This window comes from Varanus komodoensis, unplaced genomic scaffold (genome assembly GCF_004798865.1).
Source record: "Varanus komodoensis strain SLA01 unplaced genomic scaffold, ASM479886v1 scaffold57, whole genome shotgun sequence".
Classification (NCBI taxonomy): domain Eukaryota; kingdom Metazoa; phylum Chordata; class Lepidosauria; order Squamata; family Varanidae; genus Varanus; species Varanus komodoensis.
This window is the reverse complement of record NW_025336182.1, coordinates 1,386,629-1,399,045: the sequence shown is the minus strand read 5'-3', so window position 1 is coordinate 1,399,045 and position 12,417 is coordinate 1,386,629. Positions and strand designations below refer to the sequence as shown.

The 12,417-nt window shown below is 58.2% G+C and overlaps 1 protein-coding gene across 2 annotated transcripts in view; it reads right to left on the bottom strand.

Annotated features, from left to right (window-relative positions):
- The window catches only part of COPA (COPI coat complex subunit alpha), a 37,933-nt gene that overhangs the window by 12,144 nt on the left and 13,372 nt on the right, over window positions 1–12,417 (bottom strand). For both annotated transcript variants that reach the window (XM_044449132.1, XM_044449133.1), the window contains exons 11-19: window positions 11,314–11,464; window positions 10,469–10,535; window positions 8,456–8,531; window positions 6,769–6,851; window positions 5,186–5,325; window positions 4,447–4,532; window positions 3,048–3,186; window positions 1,900–2,062; window positions 107–253 (exon numbers count right to left, since the gene is read on the bottom strand). In XM_044449132.1, the coding sequence (XP_044305067.1) occupies window positions 107–253; window positions 1,900–2,062; window positions 3,048–3,186; window positions 4,447–4,532; window positions 5,186–5,325; window positions 6,769–6,851; window positions 8,456–8,531; window positions 10,469–10,535; window positions 11,314–11,464 (1,052 nt within the window). The remainder of the gene's footprint in view (window positions 1–106; window positions 254–1,899; window positions 2,063–3,047; window positions 3,187–4,446; window positions 4,533–5,185; window positions 5,326–6,768; window positions 6,852–8,455; window positions 8,532–10,468; window positions 10,536–11,313; window positions 11,465–12,417) is intronic.

The following is a 12,417-nucleotide window of genomic DNA, read 5'->3' as shown; positions in this document are numbered from 1 at the left end:
GGCGCTCACAGGGAGACTGTGCCGGTGGGGGAAGAACCCCCGGCGTCCGCGAGGGCCCCCGGCCCGTCAGCCCACAGCCAAGCGTGGGCACGGCCGCCAGCCCCACCTCGATGTTGCCACACTCGAGCGCCAAGCTGAAGCGCGTCTTCTCGTCTTTCACAAAGTGCAGTGCGACTTCGGGGTAGCCCTTCTTCTGCAGGTAGGCGATGATGGACTGCCCCACCAGCTTGGCGTTTCGCACCATGTGCAGCACCTGGAGCAGACAGAAGGAGAGCCCTGCTCAGCCAGCCAGCCCTGCATCAGTGCAATTGGCCATTCCGTGGCGGAGAGAAGACAGGGCGCGTGCCCGGCCCCAGTTCCCAGCAGCTGGATGGAACCCCTGCGTGGCAGCACTGGAAGGCGCGCGCGCGCGGTGCCAGGGGCATCCGGAAGGGTGCTGTGAAGGGGCGGCGGCAGCACCACCGCGCAAGCCCAGAGCAGCGCACGCCCCAACGAGGCAAGGGCCACCTTGATGCAAGCTGGCCTTTGGCGTGGGATCTGTGGTTTGGATGCTGTTTTATGGTGTTCTTGCTGAGTTTTTGTGTTCTTTGATGTAGCACTATTATTGTTTCAAAGCACATTTTGGTTTCATTAGTCTACTGTAAGCTGCCTTAGTGCCATTTTCTTGGTAAGAAGGCAGAGCATGCATCAGAAACAGACCAATGTTCTGCACTGCAGCAAGATTTGGGATACTGTTTGCAGTCCTGCTTCTCTATCTCAAGCAGGTAAACGAGCAAGCCAGCTGTAGCAGAACAACAGAGAATGCTGAAAATGGCAACTGAAATGATCACGGGATTGGAACGCTTTACCTAGGAAGAAAAACAAACATGGAGCAACAAAATGAAACTGATTGCCAGTCAGTTTCAGACAGACAAGAGCAGCAGCAAATTAAAAAAAATCAATCTAAATGGAATCCCAGAAGACTAAATAAGTAAGTGGATATTTTTAATTTCACTGAAAGTATCAATATAAGAAAATTGTTTTAAGTTTATGGATCAATTTATTCCCGCAAAAGTACATAAAACAGCGGTTTAAATTCTTAAACAGTGTCTGTTGGAGGTGCATGCCACAGATGCAAGAGGCAGACTGAACACTCCATGTATGCCGTTTGGTTCAGCTATTCAAGATCCACCATTTTAGCTCACTATGGAACAAATCCTGCATCTTCCAACTCCCAGAATAGCTTTAATTAAAATGTGTGTGAAGACACATTGTTAAAAATCTGCTTATAGTACCTAGAATTCCTAAAAGAAATAAGAGTGGGCTCCATTTAGAGAGAAACGCTACCAATAGCTCTAGTTACATGATAATAAACAGCTTTTCTGCTACAATCTATTTTCATATGGGTATTTTAATAGTATGTTCAAGCACAGGAAAACGAGATTCACTTGTGAGGTTCTCTCAGCCACCTGAGAGGCATGCTTCAATCTGAAGTCCTGCACTGCGCAGGGGTTGGACCTGCTGGCCCTCTGGCCTCCTCCAGCGCTACTGCTCTATGACCCTATGAGGGTATTTGTGAATGTTATTATTATATTATTATTATTCCATTCCCACTATTGCCATAATATTCTCACCCTTGCCATAACATTGTTACAGTTTTTGAAAGTGCGGAGGCGTCAGAGGCTAAGTATCATGTTTACGGAAAAGTGTACCAATTTGATTGTGCAAGGGACCAGCACAGACCGCTATGTGTACCCCATGTCTGCATTTCTTCTGCATGATTGTCATGAAGCGTTTAGAAGAGCAAAAATGAGTGAGAGAGTGGCTGCAGCCTTCCTGCTCCACGGCTGGATGCAGCAGGGCCCCCCCTGCAGGCCATGCCACAAGCCCCGGCGAGGAGCCCTTGCCCCGTGGACCCACCTCGTCATACTTCCGGTTGATGAGCGCCAGCTTGAACTTGAACTCCGTCGGGTCAATGGTCAGGACACGCGGGCGGCACTCGCGGTCCAGGCAGTAGACATTGTTTCCCTTCACCCGTGTCACGTAGATGGGCAAGTCCAGAGTGCGGATGATGCCGTGGTCTCTAGAGGAGGATGCAGGGGAGGTGAGCTGCCCAGCGAGGGCGACGACCCTGCCCTGAGCTCCCAAGCAACCTCCCCTTTCCCATCATGTCAGGGTCGACTCTGCTGCCCCCAGGTCCTGGGCACTCGAACGACCCGTTTCTTTACGCCAGGGATCCTGCTTCTCGGCAAAATGCCCTCAAAACGTGGCTTCCCCATCTGCTGGCCTTTCCTACCAGCTCAGCGGCAGAAGCCTTGGGACAAGGATCGGACTACTGTTTTGGCTTATGCCCTGGACTGCCGGGTGCATCGATGGATGAGGAGAACGATCCTTTATGACGACACTGGACTGTAACGACCTTTGGCACCTGCCGGCTCAGCTACGGCCTTCTCTGGACAGACAGAAATTGGCTGCACTTCCCTCTTGCCTGGATTACTGCACTGCATGATAACGGCTGCCTTTGAAAACAGTCTGGAAACCTCAGCTTTTCCAAGGCAGGGCCGCAAGACGGTTCAAGGGGACTGGAGATCATGGCAGCCTGGGGTCTGCACTGGCTGCCAGCCTGTTCCTGGGCCAGGTCCAAGTATTCACCTACACGGCCCTCCCTGGCTCTAGGCCAGGCTTCCTGAAGACGCAAGTGCCCCCTCTCCTGCTTGCCCGAGCTCGGGGGCTGCCAGGGTGAGAGCTCTCCAGCGGTGGCACCGGAGCTGCGGCTTGCCCTCCACAGGCAAACTCACTGGGCACACGCTGCGTTCTATCAAAGGCCGCTTCATCCTCCCAGGCGATTTTTCTTGTCCTTAAACATGCTACTCTGATTCTGGTGCAGCAGGAACTCGCTTTGGCTTAATGCTGCAGCTTAAACACGTTAAGGGTGCTGGAATTTGTTTTGTCATGCTGTTGTCCTTCTTGGTTTCGAACGCTGTGAATGGCTCAGAGCTTTTGCTATTCGACACAGAGAAATGTAACGCAGAGAAATATGACAAGCCAGCAAGGCCCGTCTTGGTTACCCGGTGGTGACGGCGTATTTGATGTGGTTGCTGGTGGTGTAGATGAAGACGCCACTCTCGTCCCAGGCACCGCTCTTGACCCGGATGTTCTCGTGGATGTTGCAGAGCGACTCCAGCTTCCTGTTGCAGATCATGATGGCTGCAGAGAAGGGGGCGACTCAGCGGAGGGCTGGCAGTGACGCACCCCAGCCGGCCAGAGAGCTGTGGCCACGGGGCAGCACAGCACCGGCAGCGGCAACACTAAATGACCAAGAGACCCTGCTACTCATTCGACTGGCTGGGGCAGCACTCGAGCGAGGCGGACAAGGAGCGGGGAGGGCTGCCTTCACACCCCGTCACCCCGGTGGGCGAGCGATTGCGGGTGGGTCTCTCACTCTCCGCCCAAGCTGCCTCTGCACATTGCTCAGCAAAAAACACAGGAGGTTTGCAGATACTCAGTACAGGGACTCCATTATTCCCGTAACACCCTCCCTTCTGTTCTTAAGCTCCTCAGCATCAGGACCTGCCCTCTCGACTTCTTTTACTTCTTGCTTGGGTTATTCAGTGGCAGAGATGGAGGGCCCTGAGGAACACAGACCAAGCGATGCAGCTGCGTGCGATTTCCTCCCCAGAGAACTTCCGGAGCGAGGCATGTCCCCTCTGCACAGGCTGGACAGCCACTTCCAGTGGGGAGGAAATGACGGACTTTGCTCTTCGCTCTCCCTCCTCCTGCCTCCGGCAGCGCTGCCTTCCAAAAGGACGTTCCTCCCTTGCACTGGCCCGAGCAGTGACACACGTCCCCCACCTGGCTGCTCAATCTCTTTCGAGCAATCAACGGGGGGGAATTGCAGCCTGGTTTTCACAGAGTAGACCAGGGACCATGCATGGATCACACCCCAACTAAGGTGGAGCACGCTAGTACTTTCTTTGGTGTTGTTCAGGAGAGATGTGAAAACAGATGCAAAGCGAGAGAGAAAGCGAGAGGGCAAGAGACACGGGCAACTAACTGCAACAGAGGTCAAAGCTCCTCAGCTTTTAGTCACCACACAGAAAGGAGATGCTGGCAGGGATGCCCCTGTGGGACAAGCCAGAATTCCTTCCTTGTATCTGGTTGCCCTGGAGCAACAGGGAGACAGATGGACCGAGACTGAAAAAGCTCAAGCCAGGCCATGCCAGGTCTGAAAAGGCTGGTGCTTGCTGGGCTAGCAGTGAACCCAAGCTGAACTAGATGCACCTTTCAAGGTCGAGATTGTATAAAGGTGCTCTTCAAAGCAGAAAGAACAAGTGCTCACAGTCAAAAGCGAACTGGGAGGAAAATAGAGTGGGTGGCGAAGCGCTGACTGAGCCCACATGTCCAGGCTGCAACCCATTCCCACGAAAGCCAGTAAGCAGGATGCCGCGTGCAGCCCTATCCTATTACCGTGCTTTGCCAGAAGAGCCACATGGGACATGTCGGCTGACCAAATGACGTACTTCACCTTGGAGATCCTGACGGAGGCCAAAGTCCTGCGGGGAAAAGCCACCAGCGCATCAAGTCTCTCGGTCCGCGCCAGGGGACGCCTCCCCAGCTCGCTCACCAAGCTGCTCCTCGGCTCCCAGTGGAACCTGGCTGCCCCTTGGCGGCCAGCTGCACCCTGGCCCCCGCCACAGCGACCCCATGTGCATTTCTCTGGTGTCTTAAGGAGAGTCAGTGGCTGGGCCACCTGGTGTCCAGAAGATGCTGCAGCATTTGGAAGGCACGGGGAACGGCAGGCACCTGGGCCAAGCCCGGCCACCTGAGGGCCGCCTCCTGTCTGCCCCACCCACTGGCCCAGTTACTAACCCCAAGAAAGGGGGTGGTGGCCGAACCTGGCGACCAGTCATTTCGGGCTGGGTGATCAACCTTGCTCAAACGTGAGTCGGATCGACCCCACAGAGGCAGCCACAGCCCAGAATCAGCCCACCTCTGTCTATTTCAATTTTATGCCACCCACGCACCAAGGCTCTCTCCGCAAGAGCTGAGCATGGCCAAGAGAGCTGAGGAGCCTGCATTCACAGGGTCACCGGAAGCTGCAGGCGACATGGCGCCGCAACGGTGATGGCCGTTGGCCTCGGACCAGCCGGCTGGCAAAGCCAGTCGCCAGATGACAGCTGCCCACCCCGCCGCTCAAGGGCCTCACCGTTTCTGTTGCACATCAAAGAGAGTGATGGAATCTGCATCCCGCAGCAGCAGGTTCCCGGTGCCAGCGTAGAAAATCTCATCGCAGTTGGGAACCTGAACTTTCTTGGTGATCTCGTTTTTCAGGTTCTTAATCAGGATCTGCCGTTTGCACACAGGAAGGAGAAGACCCCGGGACGGGGCGTCAGGGAGAGGCAGCAGCGCTAATGCTCAGGCCTCGGCTTCCACACCATGAAAATCCAACCCAGGCACGCAGCAGACGGTGGCTCCTGGCACGGAGCTGGTTCCCAGCATCCCGGACTGGACTCTGCCACTGCCCATCACTGCCCCGACTCCTCCACGCTTTATTTAGACCGGCACAGCTTGAAAGGGATTGCAGGGATGGCTCGCAGGCCGTGAGCCGGCACAGAAGGGGGAGCGTGAGCGTGGTGACGGAGAGGGTGGAAGGACTTCCCAGGAGGGTGGGCGTGCCACTGGCCGCCAGTCTGCGGCAGGCGGGATGCTACCAACCCCACAGGCCTGCCGCAAGGCTTCCAAGAGGCAAAGCACCCAGCGATCTCGGAGGGTCTTCCCCCGCCCAGCACCTGCTGACTGTGCCAGGCACAATCCCGGCCCACACGGCCAGCCCCTCCAGAGGGCGCGATGTTGGGCGAGGCTGTGCTGTCCGAATGGCTAAAGCCTCCACTGCACGGCCACACCGACTCGGGGCCACATCAGCCCGGAAAGCGCGCATGGAGCAAAGCACCCCGGAGCGGAGCCGAGGGGAGCCCCCAGCAGCACTGCATGAAGGGGCTCCGTGCTGCCTCCGGTCGGCTGCGCTGCTGTGTCCCTGCCCGCCCTGGGGCTCCCTCAGGGCTGCGAGAGCACAGCAGGGGCGGAGCACAGGGACATTCCGCCTTCCCTCCAAGGAGCCCTCTTCCTCTCTACTGAGCCTCACAACGATCCTGTGAGGGAGCGCCGACCGAGAGTCCGTGACTGGCCCGCGGTCACCCAGGGAGCCTCCTGGCCAAGTGGCAACAAGAACTTGCATCTCCTCAGTCCCACATCGAAGTGCTGCAACACGTCCACCTGTGTCCTACTCTGCTGTAACCCAGCCTTCCCCATGATTCCCCTTCTTCCATGTGCTAGATCACAACCCCAGCATCCTGGCCGGTCATGTTGGCAGGGGATGATGGGGCTGTTGTCCAACACAACCAGGGGGCACCAGGCTGGGGAAGACTTGGGCAATGTATGAACTTAACTGCACCCAGGTATCTCCATGCAACGCCTCTTTGCTCACTGCAACCTTGGTCTCGTAATCCAGTTTGTACAACAGAACTTGCATCTTCGCCTCTCGTCCTGGCCCTTACCAGGAATGCGAGTTCAAGAGCAGCTGCACATTTCTGGGCCATCTTTTCAAAAGATGGACGGAATCCCCCCCTGCTGGAGGGTTTCTGTTGTCCCGTCCTCTCCGGCCCACCGAGCCTCTCTCAAGGCCTGAGTTCCAGCTGGGCAAGCTGCCCTCCGCAGGGCAGAAGACCTGCCTCTCTCTGGAGGGGGCTGAAGGTGCTGGGGGCCAAAGGGAGAGCCTGCCTGCAGCCTTACCGAGTGCATGCGATCCAGGACGGCAAAGCGGTTCCGCGCGACCCACACGGCCGTCAGCCCGGAGGAGCGTTTCCCTTCAGGAGCTGGGAAGAACAAGCCAGAGCAGGCCGTCAGACCCTGCTGGCCTCAGTCCAGCTGAGCTGGGCCCCCCTCACTCATTCCCATTTACTGCAGCCTATGTGCCTGGCTAGGCCCCGGCCTGACCTTTGTCTTTCCTGGGGCCTCAAACGGGCCCGGCGAGCCGGCGCCACAACCAGCAGACACGGGAGGGGCCTCCCTCTGGGCCACGTGCCACCAGGATGTGCTGACAAGCCCTGGCCGAGCCCAGAGCCACCTGTCCCTGCTGACCAGCACTGCTGTGCACAGAGCCACGAGGAAAAGCACTGGGGGGGGGCGGTTCTGGGGGCTTTTAGCAAACAGGAGGAGCCCGGCAAGACTTCCCACTTGGAAAAGCCTTGGGCACATGTGCACATTCGATTTCCCTTTCCAGAGAATTCCTTCAGGCCACCACAGCTGGTGGAAGACACACATGGCAGGCGATTGCCTGTATCAACAGCCCCCTTACAAAATGACTTCTTTGTGTCACTCTTGTGTCGGGTATGTTTTCTCAGCATCAGTAGCTTGTGGGGGGGGGTCTGAAGACTGAACGGGGGGCTCCAGCTCGGGTCTCTCCTCACCGGTGAATTTACCTTCTGCCAGCCACACCTGGCTTCACCCTCCTCCCACCCCGCATCTCCAAAGGTGGGAATACGGGCCCACTGAATATTGAAGGAAAGGTGCAATACGGCAGGGAAGCATCTACGCTCTGCACATCGCGGTCCACACATTCCCCAGCGCTTCCGGCTTGCGGATTTTGGTTGTGCTCCAAATTATAAAGGAAAGGCAGCCATTCCTCATCCCTGATTAGTAAACGATGCACCTCTAATGACCAGCACATGGAAGAGGAGTGAAGGAGGCATCCATGCAAGCGCTCTCACTGCAAGGGATGCAGCGGGCCGAACCTCTGAGTCAGGGCACACCTAGACCTTGTCCGAGGGCGACCGGCTCACAGCACGGCCGCAGCGCGACCGCTGGCATCTCTGGGCCTGGCGGGCAGCAGGGCAGCGTTCCAGCGCCTCCGTAACAAACGGCTCCGGGCTGCCCCGCAGAAGCCCATCAATCCGCTGATGAGGGAGGGGGCTGCTGGCCTGGCTCGCACATCACCAGAGCCCCCGGCAGGAGCTTTTACTGCTGTGACGTCAGAGGCAGGGGGGACCCAGGTGGAATTTCAACTCCCAGGAGGGATGAGACGCTAGGAAGGAAGAGGTTCCAGCAACGCATTTTGATTTGCAGACCACGCAAGCCTGATCTGGAATTTGCCGAGAGGGAAAGCGTGAACGCCGGGCACTTTTACAGCCGCTTCGGAAGCGGCCAGGCCAGCCTGAGACGGAGCTGATTTGCTGGGAGATCCATCAGGACAGGCAAGCCAGCGCGGCAGCCTGCTGCGTGGAGAGGCAGAATGGATTGTTTCTAATAACTGATTTATAAAATATATATTCACAGCCATAAAACAGAGGGACAGACATGAATTTTTCAAATCCGAACACTTGCCAATAGCGTGCTGGCTCCACAGGATCAGTGCAGGAGGAACCCAAATGTGACAAGTGGAGGGGAAGGGAGCAGATGCACAACATGGAGAAAGGCCTACCGTCAGGATTCTGGGAATCGGCATCCTTGGGAATGGTGTAGAGGTCATAGGTGCTGTTCTCCAGGTTGCTGGCTCTCTGTGGAGAGGATGAAAAAGACCCGCATGCCCATTTCAACCACGCTTTCTGAGAACCGGGTTCATCCCCACTGCAAGCACGCTTTAGTTTTCTCTGCATTCGCGCTAAAGCCAAGGACCTGAGCCCAGCCGTGCCTCCGATGTCCAAGAGCAGCTGAATGGAGCCAAGGCCCACTTGCAGTGAGAAACAGCAGTGCTGCCTGCACTGGGGTGACTGCACCTCCTTTCTCCATCCCTTCTCAAGCACTGCCTCGCAAAGCTGGAGGAGGTGAAGAAAAGAGCAGCCAGGCTGGTCAGAGGGATGCGGCACCGTCCTTAAGGGGAAGAGCCTCACCGTCCGCAGAAGCGGCATGGCTGTGGCCACGGGGGGCACGTGCCCGTGCCAAGGCGTGCCTGGCGCACAGCTCTCCGTCCAGCTCCCGAGGTCAAAGGCCTCCCTTGCCTCCCTGCTGCACAGACGGCTTTCTCTTCCACACGTTTTTGCGGTGGGAGGGAGAAGATCGGATACACCCCAAGGAATGGGCTAAACAGGCGGCGGGGGGGGGGGGGGGGCTTTGCCAGAGAAAAGTTCCAGATGGTGGGAGAGGAAAAATGATAGCCTGGCTCCCTTGCAGGGAATGTGTGGGGCAAGGGTGGGGGGCAGACCCTCTGCAGATGGAACCAGGCTCGGCTGGGGAACACAGCTTGGGGGAAACTGGAAACAAACTCACGACCCCCCCCGCCTTGCAGTGAGCTTCCGTGCATGTGGGGTGGGGGAGGCAGATGGAGCGACGGAGGAGCAAAGCCTCGGAGGGAAGGGATGTGGCAGAAAAGGACGGGATCCCGCTGCCTTGCAACGCGCTGCGGGAGGCAAGTGCCTGCCGGAAACCGGCCCGTTTGCCAAGCGAGTCCTCAGTGCACCTTCTGACTGGTGCCTGCACAGATGATCCCATGCTCCCCGCCCCCACTCCTGGCCCCAAAGCAAGAAGTACAGCGAACCAGGGAGCAAAAATGAGGCCAGGATCCGGCTCTCTTGTGGTCACTGGACCTCTTTCCCACACTGGGCCCTGGCCAGGAAGTGTGCCACGCAAGGAATGCAGATAGCTTCTTTGCATGGAGTACACAAAGTCCACGAGCCCTCGCACAAGTCAGGTGTACGCGGAGTCAGGTGTACGGCAGCTCACACCTGCTTCCTGCCAGATGCCCACATGATGCCTGGCCTGAGGCAGACTTGGGGCAGAGAGAACGGGGACTGGCTCTGAGGAAATCTGACGGATTCCGGCCCCCAAACCAGGTTCCTGACGTTGGGCCACTTTGCCACGGCAGCAGGTGGGAGCGAGGCTGCCAGCTCTGTTGACCCGCCTGGTGCCGGGCTCGGCACCACATGCCTCAGAAGGCTTTTCCCGTGGAAGAGTGGCTCCTCAGAGGTCAGAAGGTTTCTGCCTCACTGAATTAGGGCTGGTGAGTAGGCAGAGCCTTTCCCTCATCCATCCTACTAGAATTCAGTGTCATTCGACGAGGTTGGCAGCAAGTCTGACAACATACAGAAGGACACCGTGTCACCAACATGGGCTTATGACTTCTGCTGCTGCCAGTGGTGGGAACGGCCACTGGCTCCAATGGCTGGAAGAGAGAACTAGGCCGATCCGGGGGGAGGCCTGCCAGTGGGCCCTGGCCACAACAGCTGCTAGCCATAACGGCTCCATGGAACCTGCAGGGAGGTTGTGGGAAGCAGGACGGAAGACCAGACGGGCCTTCAACCTGGCCCTGCATGGAAAGGCTAGTCCTCAAGGCAGCCGGCCGGCCACAGGGCTGATGAGCAGAGCAGAGCAGCTCTGAGGACAGAGGAGCACGTGAGGCAGGGCTGCAGACTCGGCCGGGTCCCCAGCCTCCTCCTCCTGGCAAGGCAGCCAGGCCGCCCAGCAGGGGTCAGGGGACTCTGAATGAGCTTCCACTTACGGTGCAGAGGAGGACGGCGTTTTCAGCAGGGTTGTAGGACATGTTGAACACAGGGAACTTGGAGCCGCTGCGGGGAGAGCGCAGGCGTCATGAATGGTGGCTACCTCATGTCACCGCCCCAACTTCGGTCGAGTTCGAACGCAGCATCCCAAAGCTTCCGGGAGCAGATCAGGCCCAGGCACAGATCCGGGCATTGCTCCAGGACCGAGTTACTTGGAGTGCTCCCCTCCACTCGCTGCCCAGACCAGCCACCATCATCTGAGAAACCACTGTGCTACAAAACCCAGACCCGTGCGCTGCAAAAAGCCCACTCGCCCACTTTCACACCAGTGCAGTGATCTGAGAATGCAGACACCACATAGGAGGGGCAGGACTTTGGAGGAAGAACCCCAGCGCTGGAGCGAGTAGCGCGAAACAGGCTTCCCACCCCTGGCGAGGCGGCAGCAGAGCACAGGGAGGACCGAGCACAGCCTGGCGGACAAGAGGCTCGCGCTCTCTGCGTCTGCCTCGGCCTCCGCCCACGGAGCTCATAATGCACCCGAGGGGAACCCCCCCCCCCATTTCAGCCTCACAGCCACCTTCTCAAGCAGGCTTTGCTGCCCAGAGGCCGGTCTGGCATCCTTCAGTGCGTGAGGCTGCTTCGGAACGGGGCTTCCAGGCTCAGCCACGCACCTGGCTGCCCGGTGGGTGTCACCTGCAGCAGTGCCAAAGAGCACGCCTGAGACTCAGGGACCGGGATGTGGCATCGCAGACATGCTGCCGTGCTCGGAAAGGCTTCTCGCTGGATCAAGCAACCTGGCTGTGCCTGCCCCCCCCTCCCCCGCGGAGCCCAGAGCCGGCCTCACCTTCTCAGCTGCATTACAGCAACGTCTTTGGAGCTGTTGAAGTCCAGCTGGCGGAGGAAGCGGTCCTTCACGTAGTAGAGCACATTGCCGTGCACGGCGTAGGCGGGCCGCTCACGCTCCAGCTTGAAGACGATCATGCCCCCGTCGTGGCCTAGAGACAAGCAGGGAGACGTGGCCCAGGGTCCACGTGTCCAGCCCAGCTGCTGCGAACGCTGCAAGGGGCCCCGGGCCGCCTGACGGACCAGCGGGCTTACTGCGGCAGGAGCCTTCTGGGCTCTCTGGCGTCACTGAGCAGCGCCGAGCGGCCAAGCAAAGAAGCGCGCTGCCTGCAGAGGCAGACATGCACGAGGGCTCCCCCCACCGCTGCGCCTCCGGCCCCACGCCCTTCACTGCCAGCCCAGCCGCCACTGGCCGCTGCATTTCTCCAGTCTGGCCCTCAAGCCGAAGGAGGCCGCCAGTCCCGGCTGCATCGGATGCCGAACAGGAAAAAGGTGCTTGCCGTAACGGAGGAAGAGGTGGGCCCTTCTCTCTGGCCCCAACCCCAGCCCTTTCCTGAGGGGCTCCGAGGGCTCCTCTTTAGAAAGGAACTGTGCGCCCACGTGGCTGCTCTCCCCCAGCTCTGCGAACGCAGAATCTGTCCCACAAGCCTGACGGGCCAAAGAGAAGCAGCCAAACTGAACATGCTTTTATGCTCCAGTTCTGCCTCTCAGCGGTTTGTTCTCATCCTTGTTGTGGCCTGATGAAGCTGAGATCGTTTTACTGTCCCAAGCTTTGAGCAGATTCCAAAATGCTCTGACAGACAATCACCTGAGGAACTGGAGGCGCTGCTCTGCTGCAGCGTTCCTTGTGCCGCTAACGACTGCGGGTGGGACAGAGGGCGGAGCAGCCCAGGGTGGACAAAGGGGCCCGTCCACCACGCGGCCGTGGCCGCGCCGGCTGCACGACAAGGTCACAAGCAGGGGTGCGCAGCAGTGGGAGGGGGAACACATTTGCTGGGTCATCAGCTTTTATGGACTTTTATCCACTTGTCGACACAAGAAGCCTTATCTTCAGATAGCAAAATATGCATCTCACATACATAGGCAATGCCTCCTATACTTCTTG